At 52.8% G+C, this 13,744-nt stretch overlaps 1 protein-coding gene across 4 annotated transcripts in view; it reads right to left on the bottom strand.

The window, feature by feature from the left end:
* The window catches only part of TNS3 (tensin 3), a 228,205-nt gene that overhangs the window by 20,581 nt on the left and 193,880 nt on the right, over positions 1-13,744 (bottom strand). For all 4 annotated transcript variants that reach the window (XM_067745699.1, XM_067745698.1, XM_067745696.1 and 1 more), the window contains 4 exons: positions 7,530-7,701; positions 5,636-6,234; positions 4,855-4,941; positions 724-855 (listed from right to left, as the gene is read on the bottom strand). In XM_067745699.1, the coding sequence (XP_067601800.1) occupies positions 724-855; positions 4,855-4,941; positions 5,636-6,234; positions 7,530-7,701 (990 nt within the window). The remainder of the gene's footprint in view (positions 1-723; positions 856-4,854; positions 4,942-5,635; positions 6,235-7,529; positions 7,702-13,744) is intronic.

The following is a 13,744-nucleotide window of genomic DNA, read 5'->3' as shown; positions in this document are numbered from 1 at the left end:
GGGCATGTAGGGGCTTCCCCACAAGGTTGTGGCCTATGTTTGGGTACATGCATGTCTGCTTCATAATAATGCTTACCTCGCATGCAGGCCTCGCAAACTCTTCTATACATGGTTATGTTCGTGACAAAAAACATTAAAAAGGTAAGAAGAAGCCTTGCCTGTATTACACGTTATTCGGCTAGTATTTGCCCCTTGTGCAGAGTGTCGGACCAGAGAGGAAGAAGGCTTTGTCCCTTCCCCTAAGGAAGGATAATCTCATGACTCCAGGCTTGCACTGGCCTCACTTTCAATCCATCCAAATACTCCACTGGGTGTAGGAACAAGAACCGTGTATATAGGATGCCACATTCTATGTAAGCGAAAAGGAAAAATGCATGTGTGTGTGTGCATTGGACAGATAGTGAGAAGAATTTATCAGAGATGTCTACCCACAGGAAGCAGGAGGGAACTGAGGCATACAGGGCTGAAAATGGGAGCAAAGATGTCTTATCAGAGGACTTGCTCCATTGTTCTCACATCTGATCACCCATCAAAGCAATAAAAAAAAAAATTACAAATAATTAACCTTCCTTCTTGAGCCAAGACAGTACTTACCAAAATACACCAGAAAAAATAAATAATAAGAAGAAAACCTATGAGTGTTGTTCCGGGTCACCCACCACCTCACGGGCACAAACGTAACTGACAGGCGAGGTGCCGCTGAGAAGAGCCGGCGGGACCCACCTTTCTTGTTCAGCTGCAAGACGGAGGGCGGGGGCGTGGCCACCTTCATGGCCAGGCCATAGGCGCCTCGGAAGGAGTGGCTGTCCCTGACGATAAATGACCCGGGTTCCTTGTCCTTCAGCATAGCGATGGCTGCAGAGGGGAAACAGAGAGACTTGAGTGTGTGCCGGGGGAGGCCACGGCCTGTCTCCACTCAGGGCCGTGACAAGGGTGAGGGAAGCCTCTGTGATGACCCGAGGTTTCCTGGGGGCCTGACTGTAAAGGACACAGGGGCGCAGGGTGGCCCGTCCCTTTAGATCACAAAAGTGCTGCCTTCACACACGACTCCTGTTAACCCCGCAGCACCTGTGAAGGCCAAATGAGGACCCCCCCACACACACACCTGACAGCCCAGGAAACCGAGCCTCACTGGCTCAAGTGCCCAGACCAGGTCCCGGTACACACACTGTGACCCGGCAGGAAGTCAGGCGGGGCCGCCACGCATTCCCCGCCGTGGCCCTGCCCTGCGTCTCCCCGCGTGGCATTTTTCTTAGAGATTTTAGAAAGTGCGCTTTCAACTTTCAAAAGAAGGTAAGAAGTTTCCAATCCCACTTTCTGAAGACTGTGAGAGTGTACCCCAAAAGTTACTGAATATCTAATACGAATTCCAAGATTTGCCCCAGGGGGATCGTAGGTGGCCCTCCGTCCTGTGGCTCTGAGGCAGGCGTGGCAGTTATGGCCAATTGCTTCCAGCCTGGACGAGGCTGTGAACCCGTATTCGATGCGGCCGTCACCAGCCAGTCAGGGCCACGAGCTGCACCTGGCACTGCACCTTCCACCTGCCCCTGGTGAGGCTGGGAGGCATGTCACACTGTCACCTATGAAGAACATCCCTCCCCTTCAAGCTCAAAGTCTGGCTCCCCCAGGTCCCATGCTCAGGATACGGGAAGAAATCGGGATGGATGGATGGGTTAGGGTGACAGTAACCTCAAGGTGACGCAGCCCAGACACCGGCGAGAGTTTTCTCTAGTAACCAGAACACCTCTCAGAATGTCTCTTATAAACTTTACATTTTACAAAAAGAAAACTAGGGATTTAAAATATAAGGCACTAGAAAATTACAGCCGTGGAAATGCCGCCTTTCTGGAGAGCCCGAGGCCCTGTCTGGAGCAGATGGGGGGCCCGGACATAAACTCAGGAGTGGCAGGAAGCCCTGTCACGCCTCAGGAAATAACCCCAGGAAGCCCTCTGTCCCAGGCCCCTGTGCATCCCGACTCCAGCCCCAAGCCCCCGGCATGGCATTTGCTCGGCTGCAGGATGAAACAATTGGTTTCTTGTACACACTCTTCCATGGCAATGCCCCAGCCCCTGCCGCAGGACAAGGCCGTAAGGCAGGAGCCTGTACACTGACACACACAGGGCATGAGGGACAGGAAAGCACAGTGCTCTCCAAGGGGAGCGGGTTTGGTAGGACCCTGGGGGGTGCAAGCCTGACACAGTGGAGTGAAAGCCCACCTGCTGCTCCAGCAACTCAAGGCCCGGGAGGGGAGGGTGGGTGGACCCCACGGGGCACCCCAGGCCTTCGCAGCTGGTTTTATCTCATAGCATGTTTTCTAAATATGGGGGCTGAAGACCTATTATGTTTTTAAAGTAGGGGAAAGACCACTTACAGAAGTTATAGTTTTCAATTGTGATAACCTCACCAGAGCTTCTTCTTTGTAAGTCATGATTTTACTTCACTGTGGTGGAAATAAGCACCCCAGCCTCATGGGAGGCCGACTTCTGGGCAGCAGAGAGAAGGCCAGCTCTGCTCCGGCCCGTCCTCCCCTCCCAGACCCCATCCCTGAAGCCAGGCCAGCCGGGCACAAGGGAGCCGGGGTCTCACGCGCCCGCAGAGGGAACCTGAGGGCGATGCTGGGCTCATTGTTTCTGGAACAGAAACGAGCCCGCATTGAGGGTGTGAGAAGGAGCTCGTGCACACCCACGGGATCGTCATCGCCTCTCTCCCTGCAGCTGGTGTTTTCAAGGATTCGAGGGCAGAGGCCTGAGAGCACGGCTGGAACAACCATACTTAATTTCTACTTTACTTTCCTCCTACGGTTTTTATGTTCACCTTTAAAAAGTCCCAAGGTACTAATCTTGCCATAGTAATATGTGAACAATTGTGCCCCTAAACAGGCTATAGGGCTTTTTTTTTCCCCTCCTGAATCTCCCTGAAATTTCAGTACAGTTTTTCCAGAAAAAGGCACATCCCAGCAGTTACAACAAAACCCAGGGATGGCTTTCTTCCATCTGGAGAAGTTGACACACCCAACAGAACATTCATCTGTGTAGGTGTTGTCTATACAAAATATCTAGAAAATAGAGGAAGTTATGCTTTTGGAGTTCAACTGGAAAAATCAATGCCCAATGCACATATTAACTATTTTGAGATGGAATCCACCCCAAAGAAATATGTATATATTTTTTGCGGTACGCGGGCCTCTCACTGCTGTGGCCTCTCCCGTTGCGGAGCACAGGCTCCGGACGCGCAGGTTCAGTGGCCATGGCTCACGGGCCCAGCCGCTCCGCGGCATGTGGGATCTTCCCGGACCGGGGCACGAACCCGTGTCCCCTGCATCGGCAGGCGGACCCTCAACCACTGCGCCACCAGGGAAGCCCCCCAAAGAACTATTTTTAAATGTGTGGCTAAGATTAGGCAAATGACAACAGTAATTGCTACCGCCCAGCAGGTACCACCAAGGGAGGTCCCCTCCACCCAGATCGTCTCCCCCAAACCCCACGCGGAAGGCTTTCCCATCGCCATTGCGCAGGACGACCCGCCTAGTGCTCTCCAACCAAGCCTGCCTCTTCCGGAGCCGGAGCCTGGCTGTTCAGTCAGAGAAGGGGGCAGCCCAGCCCAGCCTTCACCCTGGTCTGAAAGGCTGAGCCACCGGAGTACTCTAGGGCAGGGTCCCCAGCAAGCACTTCTCAGGGTCTGTCGGGCTGGATGAGACAGCTGGAGCTAAGGGCCACAGTCCTGGGGGTTCTTGTGACCAGAGCAGGGAGGGGACGAGGAGGAGCATCTGGCCACAACAGAGCCTGGAACGTGGGGAGTGCACAGCACAAAGGCCAATTCAGGGACTCAGAAACCTCTCCAGGCCAAGCGAGCTCCCCTCATAGGAAATGACAATAGGTCCATTGAGCTCATGGGAAGAAAGGCACATTCTTACCATTTTTATTATCTGCCTAATTGAGTAGAAGAATTTCAGTGACAACGTTGGACAGTGCTGTTTTCCAGCCATTTAACTGTTCACATCCAGGCACTTTTGAGAAACACTCCCCCGGAGAGCAGTTGCGATTTCTTCCCCACTGGCTGAGAGCAGCCCCTGGGGTATCTCCTTTCTGGGTATCCTGGCCAGCATCTGCCAGCCCCAGCCAGCGCCACGGCATCCTCTCTCGGAGGGACGTCCGGGAGTGATGAGCCCACCCACAGGCGGCCGTGTCGTCACCCCCAGGGAGGACGGTGGCTCCCGTGAGCAGGGCCAGCACGTCGCAGGGATCCCACGAATTCTGCCGGAGTGAGTGCTGTTCGCCTGAAGGGCTGCCCCAGAGGGACCACCACCGACGGCATGCCAGCGTCCCTCTGGGACACCTCTTCTATTCGTGTTCCAGTAAAAAGTGACACGCGACTTCGCTGCTCAAAAATATTAACCATTTCTCATTTTTGCCAGCTGTCTTCCGACTGTACCGCGCACCCAGAGCTGCCGTGCTGCGTGTGACATGCTGGACTGAGTCCGCCAGCAGCTTGTCTTTCCAGCGTGACACAGGCAGGTGTGCCCATGAACGGTGTTAGAAAGACACCTCTCCTTCCCCCACCGGCTGGGGCCCATGATGTCTTCTCATCACGTCATCATTGGCAACGCTGGCCAAACCTTGTCTGGTGGAAGCCACCAGAAATTACACCCCACACACTAGAACGATCGTGGCCGGTGCCCATCCCGGCCAGCTCCCTCATTAGGACTGAGCTTTTCCAAGAAAAACGTAAAGGTTGTAGCCTTTCCCTCAAGGCGAGTCATGAAGTGACTTCCTCCAGCTCATCCGTCCCACCCTGACGCTCCCACCCCCGCGGTCCTGCTTCCCGGATGCAGAGCCCTCGTCCCGCCCACGCACCTTGCTCTCTGGAGATATCTGCCTTGTACCAGAACTTGGATGTATCTTGGACAAAGTTCACGGACACGTGCTTATCACCTGGATTATCTGCAAAACAGAATTCAAAACCAATAACTGTGAAGGGCGTTTTTCATTGCAACTCTCACCTCAAAGGGACCTAGAAATTCAAAGTCCCACCCTGGGCGAGGACGGGGTGCTCTGGGGAGAGCGCTCTCTTTAACTACAGGGGAGAAGCCTGACTCGGAGCAGGCAGTGGCTGTTTCATAACAGAAAACACAAAGACAGCGGGACACTGCGATCAGGCCTCTGCAACGTATTTCAACAACACGTAGTTAGAAAGACAGGAAGCGCACAGAGCAGAGCGGGTGTTGCTTTACTCCTGTCAGTGTCTTATTATACCTTTTACATTTGAAACATTTCATAATAAAATTTCAAAGGTATTTGTTTCATGTTTTTTTTTACAGTTACTGTCACAGAACCCTGATTCCAAGTCAAAGGGGAAAAAAACAGAACCACCCCAGGTGTCTGCATTTTCTGCTGTTGGAATGAATCTAACGTGAACGAACGCACAAGCCAGATGAATTGCGAGGCGGTGTTGTGCTTCGGGCTAGTGAGATGGAAAAGACCCCTTGAAGGCTCTGGATTCTTCTCTCAAGCCGCTCAGCCCAGCCCTAGCACTGGTGCTCACTGGGCAGGCCCAGCTGTAGCCCCAGGGTCCGTCCCTGCCCAAGTGCACCTGTGAGCACAGGGGTGGGCCCCCTACCCGTGGAGACGCGCCTACCTGGGGAAGGTGCAGCTCCCTCCGCAGCCTTGGGAAAGTCCGGGAGGATGTTTGGGAAAGGGATGCTCATGGTGCTGCCGCTGTGAGGGCTGGAGAAGCCGCTTGAGGATGGAGACACGGAGCCGAAAGAACGGTCCCCCTCCGAGGCTCGCTTCTTCTCGGGAAGGGGCGGCTGCCCGGGCAGGGTCAGCCCCGGGCCCTGCAGGCCGGGGCTGTGGTGGCTGCTCTGTCCAGGTGCCACCGTGAGAAAGCTGTGGGACAGGAAGCCGTTGTCGGCAGCCTCAGCTGCTGTCCGCGGGGCGCCGGGGGCCTGGGACGCTCCGTGGGAATTGGCCAGCAAGGCCCCCGGGTCCTCGCCGGGGGGGAGCCCACCTCCTTCAGGGGCAGTGCCGAAGCTCAGGAAGGCCTGGCTGCCTGGGGGGCCCAGAGCTTCCGGCGGCTCCGCCAGGGACAGCTCGTGGCCGTGGAAGGACGTCTGGAGCTCGGCTGGCGGGAAGTGGGGCCGCCCAGGGCCGTCCTTGCCGGGCCGGCTGCTCCCCAGCAGGGTCAGCGTGGACCTGGGGCTGGTGTCCACCCACTGGTGCTCGGCCGAGGAAGGGCTGTTCAAAAGACAAACCGTCAGGGGATAACACGTCCAGGGAGATGCCTGGAAATTAGCAACGGTTCCCACATGGCGGGGTGGGGGGGAGGCTGGGTGCCGAGGCTCCCCCTGCAGCAGCGCGAGACTCCCCGAGTATCTGAACTCAGGCCCTGCCCTTCCAGCCTCCCCCCTGACTGTTGACCCCAGATGCTCAGTCTGCAGCCTCAGGGACCGGGTGGGGGGTGGGGTCCGACCCTGCCTCCCCAGCCTGTGTGCCTCTTCCTTCCTCGCTGTTCACCTGGCAAAGTCCCCTCTTCTCTTCAGTTCAAGACGTAGCTCAACTGTGTCCTGACTTTGAAGCCCGTGTCCACGTGTGCACAGGGATTAGCTGTGTCCTCCCTCTGGTCCCACCACGCATGCACCAACCATGGGATCTGCTTAAACCTCCCTCCCCCCGTTCTCTTTTTTTCTTCCCGATGCCCAACACAGGTGCCTGACATAGTCAGTTTTCGTAAGTGCTTGCAGGACAACCAGCTGATAAAGGATACATGGGAGATTGCCATATCGAAAATGGGAAATTCCAATATTAAGAATATTGGAAATTACTCTATATTTCGAAATACAGAAAGACAGCTAACACACTAGCAAACATGTATTTGCTCTGTGTGTGATGTCGAGTCCCGATACGCAATGTCCCCCTTTTTTGTAAAGAGAAAGGAGGTGGAATTAGGGTGGTAAATAACTGTAGGGCAATGTGCCCACAAGTAAAATACTAAGAAATGATTCCTACCCTGAGCATCTGAATTTGCTCAGCGGCAGTCCTTTGTGAAGGAGAAATAGGACATTTCTCTCTGGCTGTCTGTGGCCCATCCTTTCTGTCCTCCAATCCCACTGCGGGGTGTTCCTGCACCCCCCATGCTTTCCCGAACACCTGCACAAATTCCATGTCTCCGAGAGCAGCACGTCCTGCCTGCCCTGTCCACCCCAATCTGCAGCCCCGGGCAGGCCCCTTCCTAGCCTGGCCACTGCACCCCCTTTCCAGCCTCAGCTCAGATAACGTTTTCACAGATGCTCGGTCCTGAGCTGGCCACTGCGCCCAGACTCTAAGTGCAGTGTGTTCCTTGAGCACTCCGCCTGCTAACAGTGAGGGTGGACTCAGGAGTTTTTATTTTGACTGCATTTTTGAAAAGTGATGGTGGTCAATCCACAAGGCAGCCCGGTGTCATGTGGAGGACAAGCCCCCGCCTTCCCTCCGTGGTGCTTGGGTTTGGGGTCTGTAAGAGCAGCCTGTGTTTGGTTCAAAGACCACCTTACCTCCCCCTCCGCTGGCTGGGGCTGCGGCCAGAAATCGTGCAGGAGGACGTGAACGCCCGCTGGAAGGAGGGCGCCGTGGGCATGTCGGCCCGGAGCGTCGCAGGTTTGGGTCCAACGGGGCTCTCTGACATCCCCACAGAGTGACCAGGAACCTCAGGGCAGCCTCGTGGTTCTGGATCAAGGAAACACGAGCAGGCTGTAAGAAGCAGTGCCACTTCCGAAGCTTTCTGCAGCAGGAGGAGGTGCCCCGGCTCCGCCAAGTGCAGCGTCCTCGTGTCTGGCACATTTCCAAAAGGAGACACACCTGACCAGTCCCTGCACGCGGCTTTCAACACGTACTGATAACCACCACCCACTGACGATGTGCGTTTACAGTGAGACGGGAAGGAGCCCAGTGTCTCACCCGAGGAACAGTTTGCCCTGATATACTTACCGTGCTGATGAGGTAAGCCATTTCCCACCCTAGAAAGGGCAAGGCCTCTGTGCAAACCACAGAAAAGACCCGCTTTCCATAAAGTGCCCGCCCAGCAGCACTTTGTGCCCCAGGTTGGGTCGCATGCTTTCGGCTAACGCTTCCCTCCGCCAGCACGGTCCTGCCTGCGGTGTCTTCACCCCCAAGAGGTGCAGAGACCACTTGGCCTGACCCCTGTCACAGGAGGAGGAGAAGCTGAGCACCAGGAAAGCCTGCCTGTCTGACACCCACACACCACAGGGAACTTCACACGATCCGCTGACCAGATGTCCGTCCCGCTCGCAGCCTAGCATCTCCACTATTTCTGGGTATTTTTTTTTTTTAATATTTTGCCTTTTTTTAAAAAACTAAGCTTTGAGAACTGGACAAATCTACCATGGTCAATAAAATAATATTGTGAGAAATACAGGTTATTTTGCTTTCTGTCTTAAAACAAGGGAGGACTGATCAGAAAATAATAAAGTTGAAAAAATTTCACATCACTCAGTTCCATCTATCATCGATCGATCCATCCATCCACCCATTTATCCATCCGTTTACCCATCCATTTATCCAACCATCTGTCACCTATCCACCCATCTATCTATCTGACATCTATGCATCTATCAATCTACCTACAATTTTATGGAGATAATATCAAATATTTAATTTAAAAAAACTGATCAGGCATGCCAGGTAACAAAACAAAAACATGAAAATGAAAACAAAAAAATGAAAAAGAAAAGGAAAAACACCCACAGCTAATACAAACATTGGAGTTAAAAGATACAGACTTCAAAATAACTAAACTGAACATGTTTCAGAAACAGGCTCCATGCTCACAGGGCAGGAGAAGCCCCCAATGTTCACTGCTGGCCCCTCCACTGCGCTTGCAGCTGGTGGGAGCTTCAGGTCAGTCATGTTGTGAATTAATGAATGAGTTAACAAAAGCACCGACGGAAAAGTACAGGGCAGGGCAAAGCGTGGAAATATGGTTCAGGAGGTTAGCCCGAAAAGTGGGGGGAGGATCGAGACGCCAAGCAGCCCCTACGACCCCACGTCAAGGAGCAGCACAGAACCATGGGATCAGAAAAACAGTTTCCCCATCAAGTCTAGCGCACCCGCCTTCGGGCTGTTTGCGCGAGTCACGGGCGCGCCGGAGAGCACATGGCACGGGCATGCACACAGCAGCTCCTCGCAGGATCAGTTCCTCCAGTACCGAGGCTGCTCTCCGTGCTCCCCGTGCAGCGACGGGAGCCGTACGCTGGCCGAGTCCCAGGGCCGCGGCCACCTCAGGAATCCCACACCACACTCCCACGGCGCCCAAGAGCCCCAGCAAAAGAGGAGAAGCCGAGGGGAAATAAGATCCCGCTTTGTGCTCTTATCATGCTGCCTGTTCCAGAAAACAACCAGCACCGTGCTTCCCATGAAAGTGGCTTTGTTCCTAACTCAGTTAGAGCCAACTCTGGGGCACGTGGCTGGGTTCTGTTCCCTCTGGTCAGATCGGCCTCTGCCCCCTGCCCGGGCAACAGGAGTTAACCCCTAAGGGGGCGGCCAAGCACCTCAGAGTGGAGGCCCCGGCTTCCTGGCCCCTCCACGTGCTCAGAGATGCTGACAGCACGGGGAGTGGGAACCTCGTGGGAGGTAAGGGTACACCCTTCACTCTCCAAGTGATGGAGCGCTGGCCACCGGCCCTGCTGGGAATCCAGAGACATAAGAACGGGAGACCCACGTGGCTGGAGAACGACCTTGACATCGGGCTGCAAGCCCAGGCAGAGGCACCAGCTGCGTGAGTCGAGCCTGCAGACCCTGCTGCGTGGATTCCCCTCATTTCTCGAAGCGCACGCGCCCGAGAGCAGACAGAACGTGTCCTGGTTGGGGGTTTTCTTTTGTTTTTTTTTAATTAATTAATTTATTTTTGCTGTGTTGGGTCTTCGTTTCTGTGTGAGGGCTTTCTCTAGTTGCGGTGAGCGGGGGCCACTCTTCATCGCGGTACACAGGCCTCTCACTGTCGCGGCCTCTCTTGTTGTGGAGCACAGGCTCCAGACGCGCAGGCTCAGTAGTTGTGGCTCACAACCCAGTTGCTCCGCGGCACGTGGGATCTTCCTGGACCGGGGTACGAACCCGTGTCCCCTGCGTTGGCAGGCAGATTCTCAACCACTGCGCCACCAGGGAAGCCCCACCTGGTTGGTTTTTGTTCAACTTGCACATTTGCTGTTCACGGTTGAACGATAGGTGAAATTTCCAGAAGGACGACTGTACGGGGGCCCCGTTGCCGGGTGGAGGTGGGGATCGGGGCTCCGTCTTCTCAGCTCTGGACCCAGAAGGAGGCTCAGGGGTGCGGTGACGGCCACGGGAGCAGAGGAGAGTTCCGACACGAGGGAGGTCCTGCAGGCGACAAGCGTGCAGGCGTTGGTCCCGGCTGCCCTCCTCCCGCCTGCGGCTGGCAGGCTTTCCTTGGCTCCAGATGCCACAGAGAGCACGTCTGTCTGTCCTAAACCAACCACATGAGGGGCTCCAGGGTAGTCAGGCTTCTGCGGCCACAGCCCCCCTTAGGGCGTGTCCACAGAGTCGGGGGACTGGGGACCACACGGACCCTGCTGTACACCCCGTGCACGCCAGAGCTCTGGTGCCCAACCCGATCTGGGCTCTTTTGGGTCCCTGGCATCATCCCGGCAAAGTGGCAAGTCTGTTCCTCCTCTCACCACATTCTCACATTTTCCCTTTTCTGCTGACGCCCAGAGGAGGCCGCATAATACCTTCAGTGGTTGGAAATCCATCGACCGCCTCACTTCCTGGTTTTCTCTGTGCAGATGGTGCGTCCTGGGCTGAGGGCTGGGAGGAGGGGCCTCCCTTTGGGCTCCCGGGATGTCCAGCCCACCATCTCCCCTCTGCTTCCCCTTCCTGCACTTCCTTTACCCAGAACAGGGTGAGAGAGGGTCACAGGCTCTTTTCCAAAAGGCCTATTTTTAGGCTCCATTTGGGCCGCTACAGGAGGTTCTGTGGGAAGCTGGGTGACATTTGCTCTCTGGTCACCACTATTTACATCACATAGTATAAGTTAACAAGAAGAAAGGGAACCCTCGCTGCTCTCAGCTCCCTGTCATCCAGACCCTGGTGCTGAGGCCTTCACGGGAAGGGAATGGGCGGGCAGCAAAAGTAAAGGAGGGGCCCGCACATCAAGGTTCATCCCGTATGCCTCTTGTCTTGGAGGTAGGAACCACTACTTGCTAACAAAAGTCAGGGCATGTGACATTTAACAAAAAAAAAAAAAAATCAACATTTTCCTGTCTCCTAGGTACATAAAAAAATCTTCAAAACGTATAAAAATTATTCACTCATATATTACTTACTCTTAATAGTTACAAATTGCCAATACATTTTTATATGACCTTTAATGAAAAAGAAAATATATTTAGCTGAGGTCAAGGTTATTCTTGCCTATCCAGGTGATGACACTTGAGTTTTGTTATTTAATTATCTAAACCGTCTCAACCTTTGGCTGGCATGTTCACAATAAACCTTTAGAAGTGAATGAGAAAATCTATTGATGGAATCCTGGAAGGCTGGTGGCATTCTGATAGACCAAATGGTACATGTGTACGCATCTATCTATCTATCTATCATCCGTCTATCTTTTTATCTATCTGTTCACCTTTCATCTATCCTTTATCTATAGCTATCTACCTATCTTTCATATCTATATCTATCACCATCCCTCCGACCTTCCCTCCTGGGATGATGTAGTTAACCAGGAAGTTCCCTTCTCCACCATTTGAGAGAGTTCTGCAAAATGGAACACTACCAAACCTTTTTTTCTCTCTCACTCTAGTTCTAGGTGTGAAACTGGGGCTGCTGGGGAAGGAGCACACAGATTCCCAAGTTCTAATCTGGGTTCCACCACAAGTCATGGACCACTGAACACACTCTCAACCTCTGGGACCTTAGGTTCTTCATTCACAGAATCCCATCAATTAGGATCAGAGCAGATGATTTCTTGAGTCTCTTTAGCGCTAAATTTCTCTCTCCATTGTTTCTTTTTCCTTCTGGTTTTGTCTCCTTTTGTAAATTGGTGGTTTCCACCTATGGTGATTTGCTCAGTCCCCCCTTTTATGTGTGTCATGTCTCAGCTCTTGATTTTTGCTTTATGGTTACCACGAGGTTTACATAAAACATTTCATACGTAAAATGGTCCTTTTTCTGCTGTCTACCTCTAAATTTAAAGTATTTTAAAAAGCAAGATTGCATGGGAAGTTCAATAGTAGTGATTTTTAAAAATTATTTATTAGATATTTAAATTTTGTAGGCTTTATACCGTGCACTTTTCAAACAAATTATTTATTTATTTATTTATTTTTTGCGGTACGCGGGCCTCTCACTGTTGTGGCCTCTCCCGTTGTGGAGCACAGGCTTTGGACGCACAGGCTCAGCGGCCATGGCTCACGCGCCCAGCCGCTCCGCGGCATGTGGGATCTTCCCGGACCGGGGCGCGAACCCGTGTCCCCTGCATCGGCAGGCGGACTCTCAACCACTGTGCCACCAGGGAAGCGCTATTTAGTTATTTTTATTTTTGGCTGCCTTGGGTCTTCGTTGCTGTGTGGGGGCTTTCTCTAGTGGTGGCGAGTGGGGGCTACTCTTCGTCGCGGTGCTTGGGCTTCTCATTGCTGTGGCTTCTCTTGTTGTGGAGCACAGGTTCTAGGTGTACGGGCTTCAGTAGTTGTGGCACGCGGGCTCCAGAGTGCAGGCTCAGTAGTTGTGGCGCACGGGCTTAGTGGCTCCATGGCATGTGAGATCTTCCCGGACCAGGGCTCGAACCAGTGTCCCCTTCGTTGGCAGGCGGATTCTTAACCACTGCGCCACCAGGGAAGTCCAATAGTAGTAATTTTTAAAGGGAACTCTTATCTTATAATTTTTTAGTTATTTGTATATGAACAACAGACCACTTAACCAATCTTCTTGAAAGCAAGGGAAAGATGGGCAGTCAGCCAGATATAATGTCAATTAAATAGAGAAAAACCCTGGAAGACTGAAAAAACAATGCTGCAATAGATGCTTTTTGTCAAAAATCAAAGTCCTGCATCTCTGGCCCCAGAGATGCTCTACAAACAGAGAAGGAAATGATCAACGGCCCCCATATGGATAAACACATACTTTCTTGATCTTGAATTTTTTCTTTTGTAAATCTTTGTCACAATCACATCATACGAATGTGTTCTACGGGTTAAGGTCACCATTTTCAGTAAGTACTAGGAGTGCTCTCCCAAGGATGAACTGTCTCTCTCTCTTCTAGAAGCATCAATGTTCTCATGCCCCCAGCAGACCCAGAAGTGCCCCAACCAGCACTGCAGTCAGGGCCCCTGTCTGTTAACTGACAGGGGATCCTTCTGTGAAGTTCTCATCCAAACCGGAATTACCCCCTTCAAAAAATATATGCCACAGTTTTCCCTTTACTCAATAACACAGAAGAACCAGAAAATGCAGATAAAATAGCTCACTACAAGCAGGACCTTGTTTCTTCTTATTCTTTTAAGATGTCTCATTTCTATTCAGAGGTTTTGATTCAAGCATGCTGGAAAGAAAACACATTTGCCCCCATTGCATTGGTGTTGTGCGGGGAATTCTAATGTGGCAACAGTGGAAACAGTTTTTTCTTCACAATTGAGTCTTTCCAGGCAGTTTCTGCTCTGATGATGCACTAAGCAAGGCCAGCTTCTCAAATGACTAACAAGGGCTCTTAGCAACCTGTAAAGAACGAGCCTCTTTC

The sequence above is a fragment of the Pseudorca crassidens genome, chromosome 8, assembly GCF_039906515.1.
Source record: "Pseudorca crassidens isolate mPseCra1 chromosome 8, mPseCra1.hap1, whole genome shotgun sequence".
NCBI classification, from domain to species: Eukaryota; Metazoa; Chordata; class Mammalia; order Artiodactyla; family Delphinidae; genus Pseudorca; species Pseudorca crassidens.
Note: the sequence above shows the minus strand (reverse complement) of the source record. Positions and strands in the feature narration are given on the sequence as shown.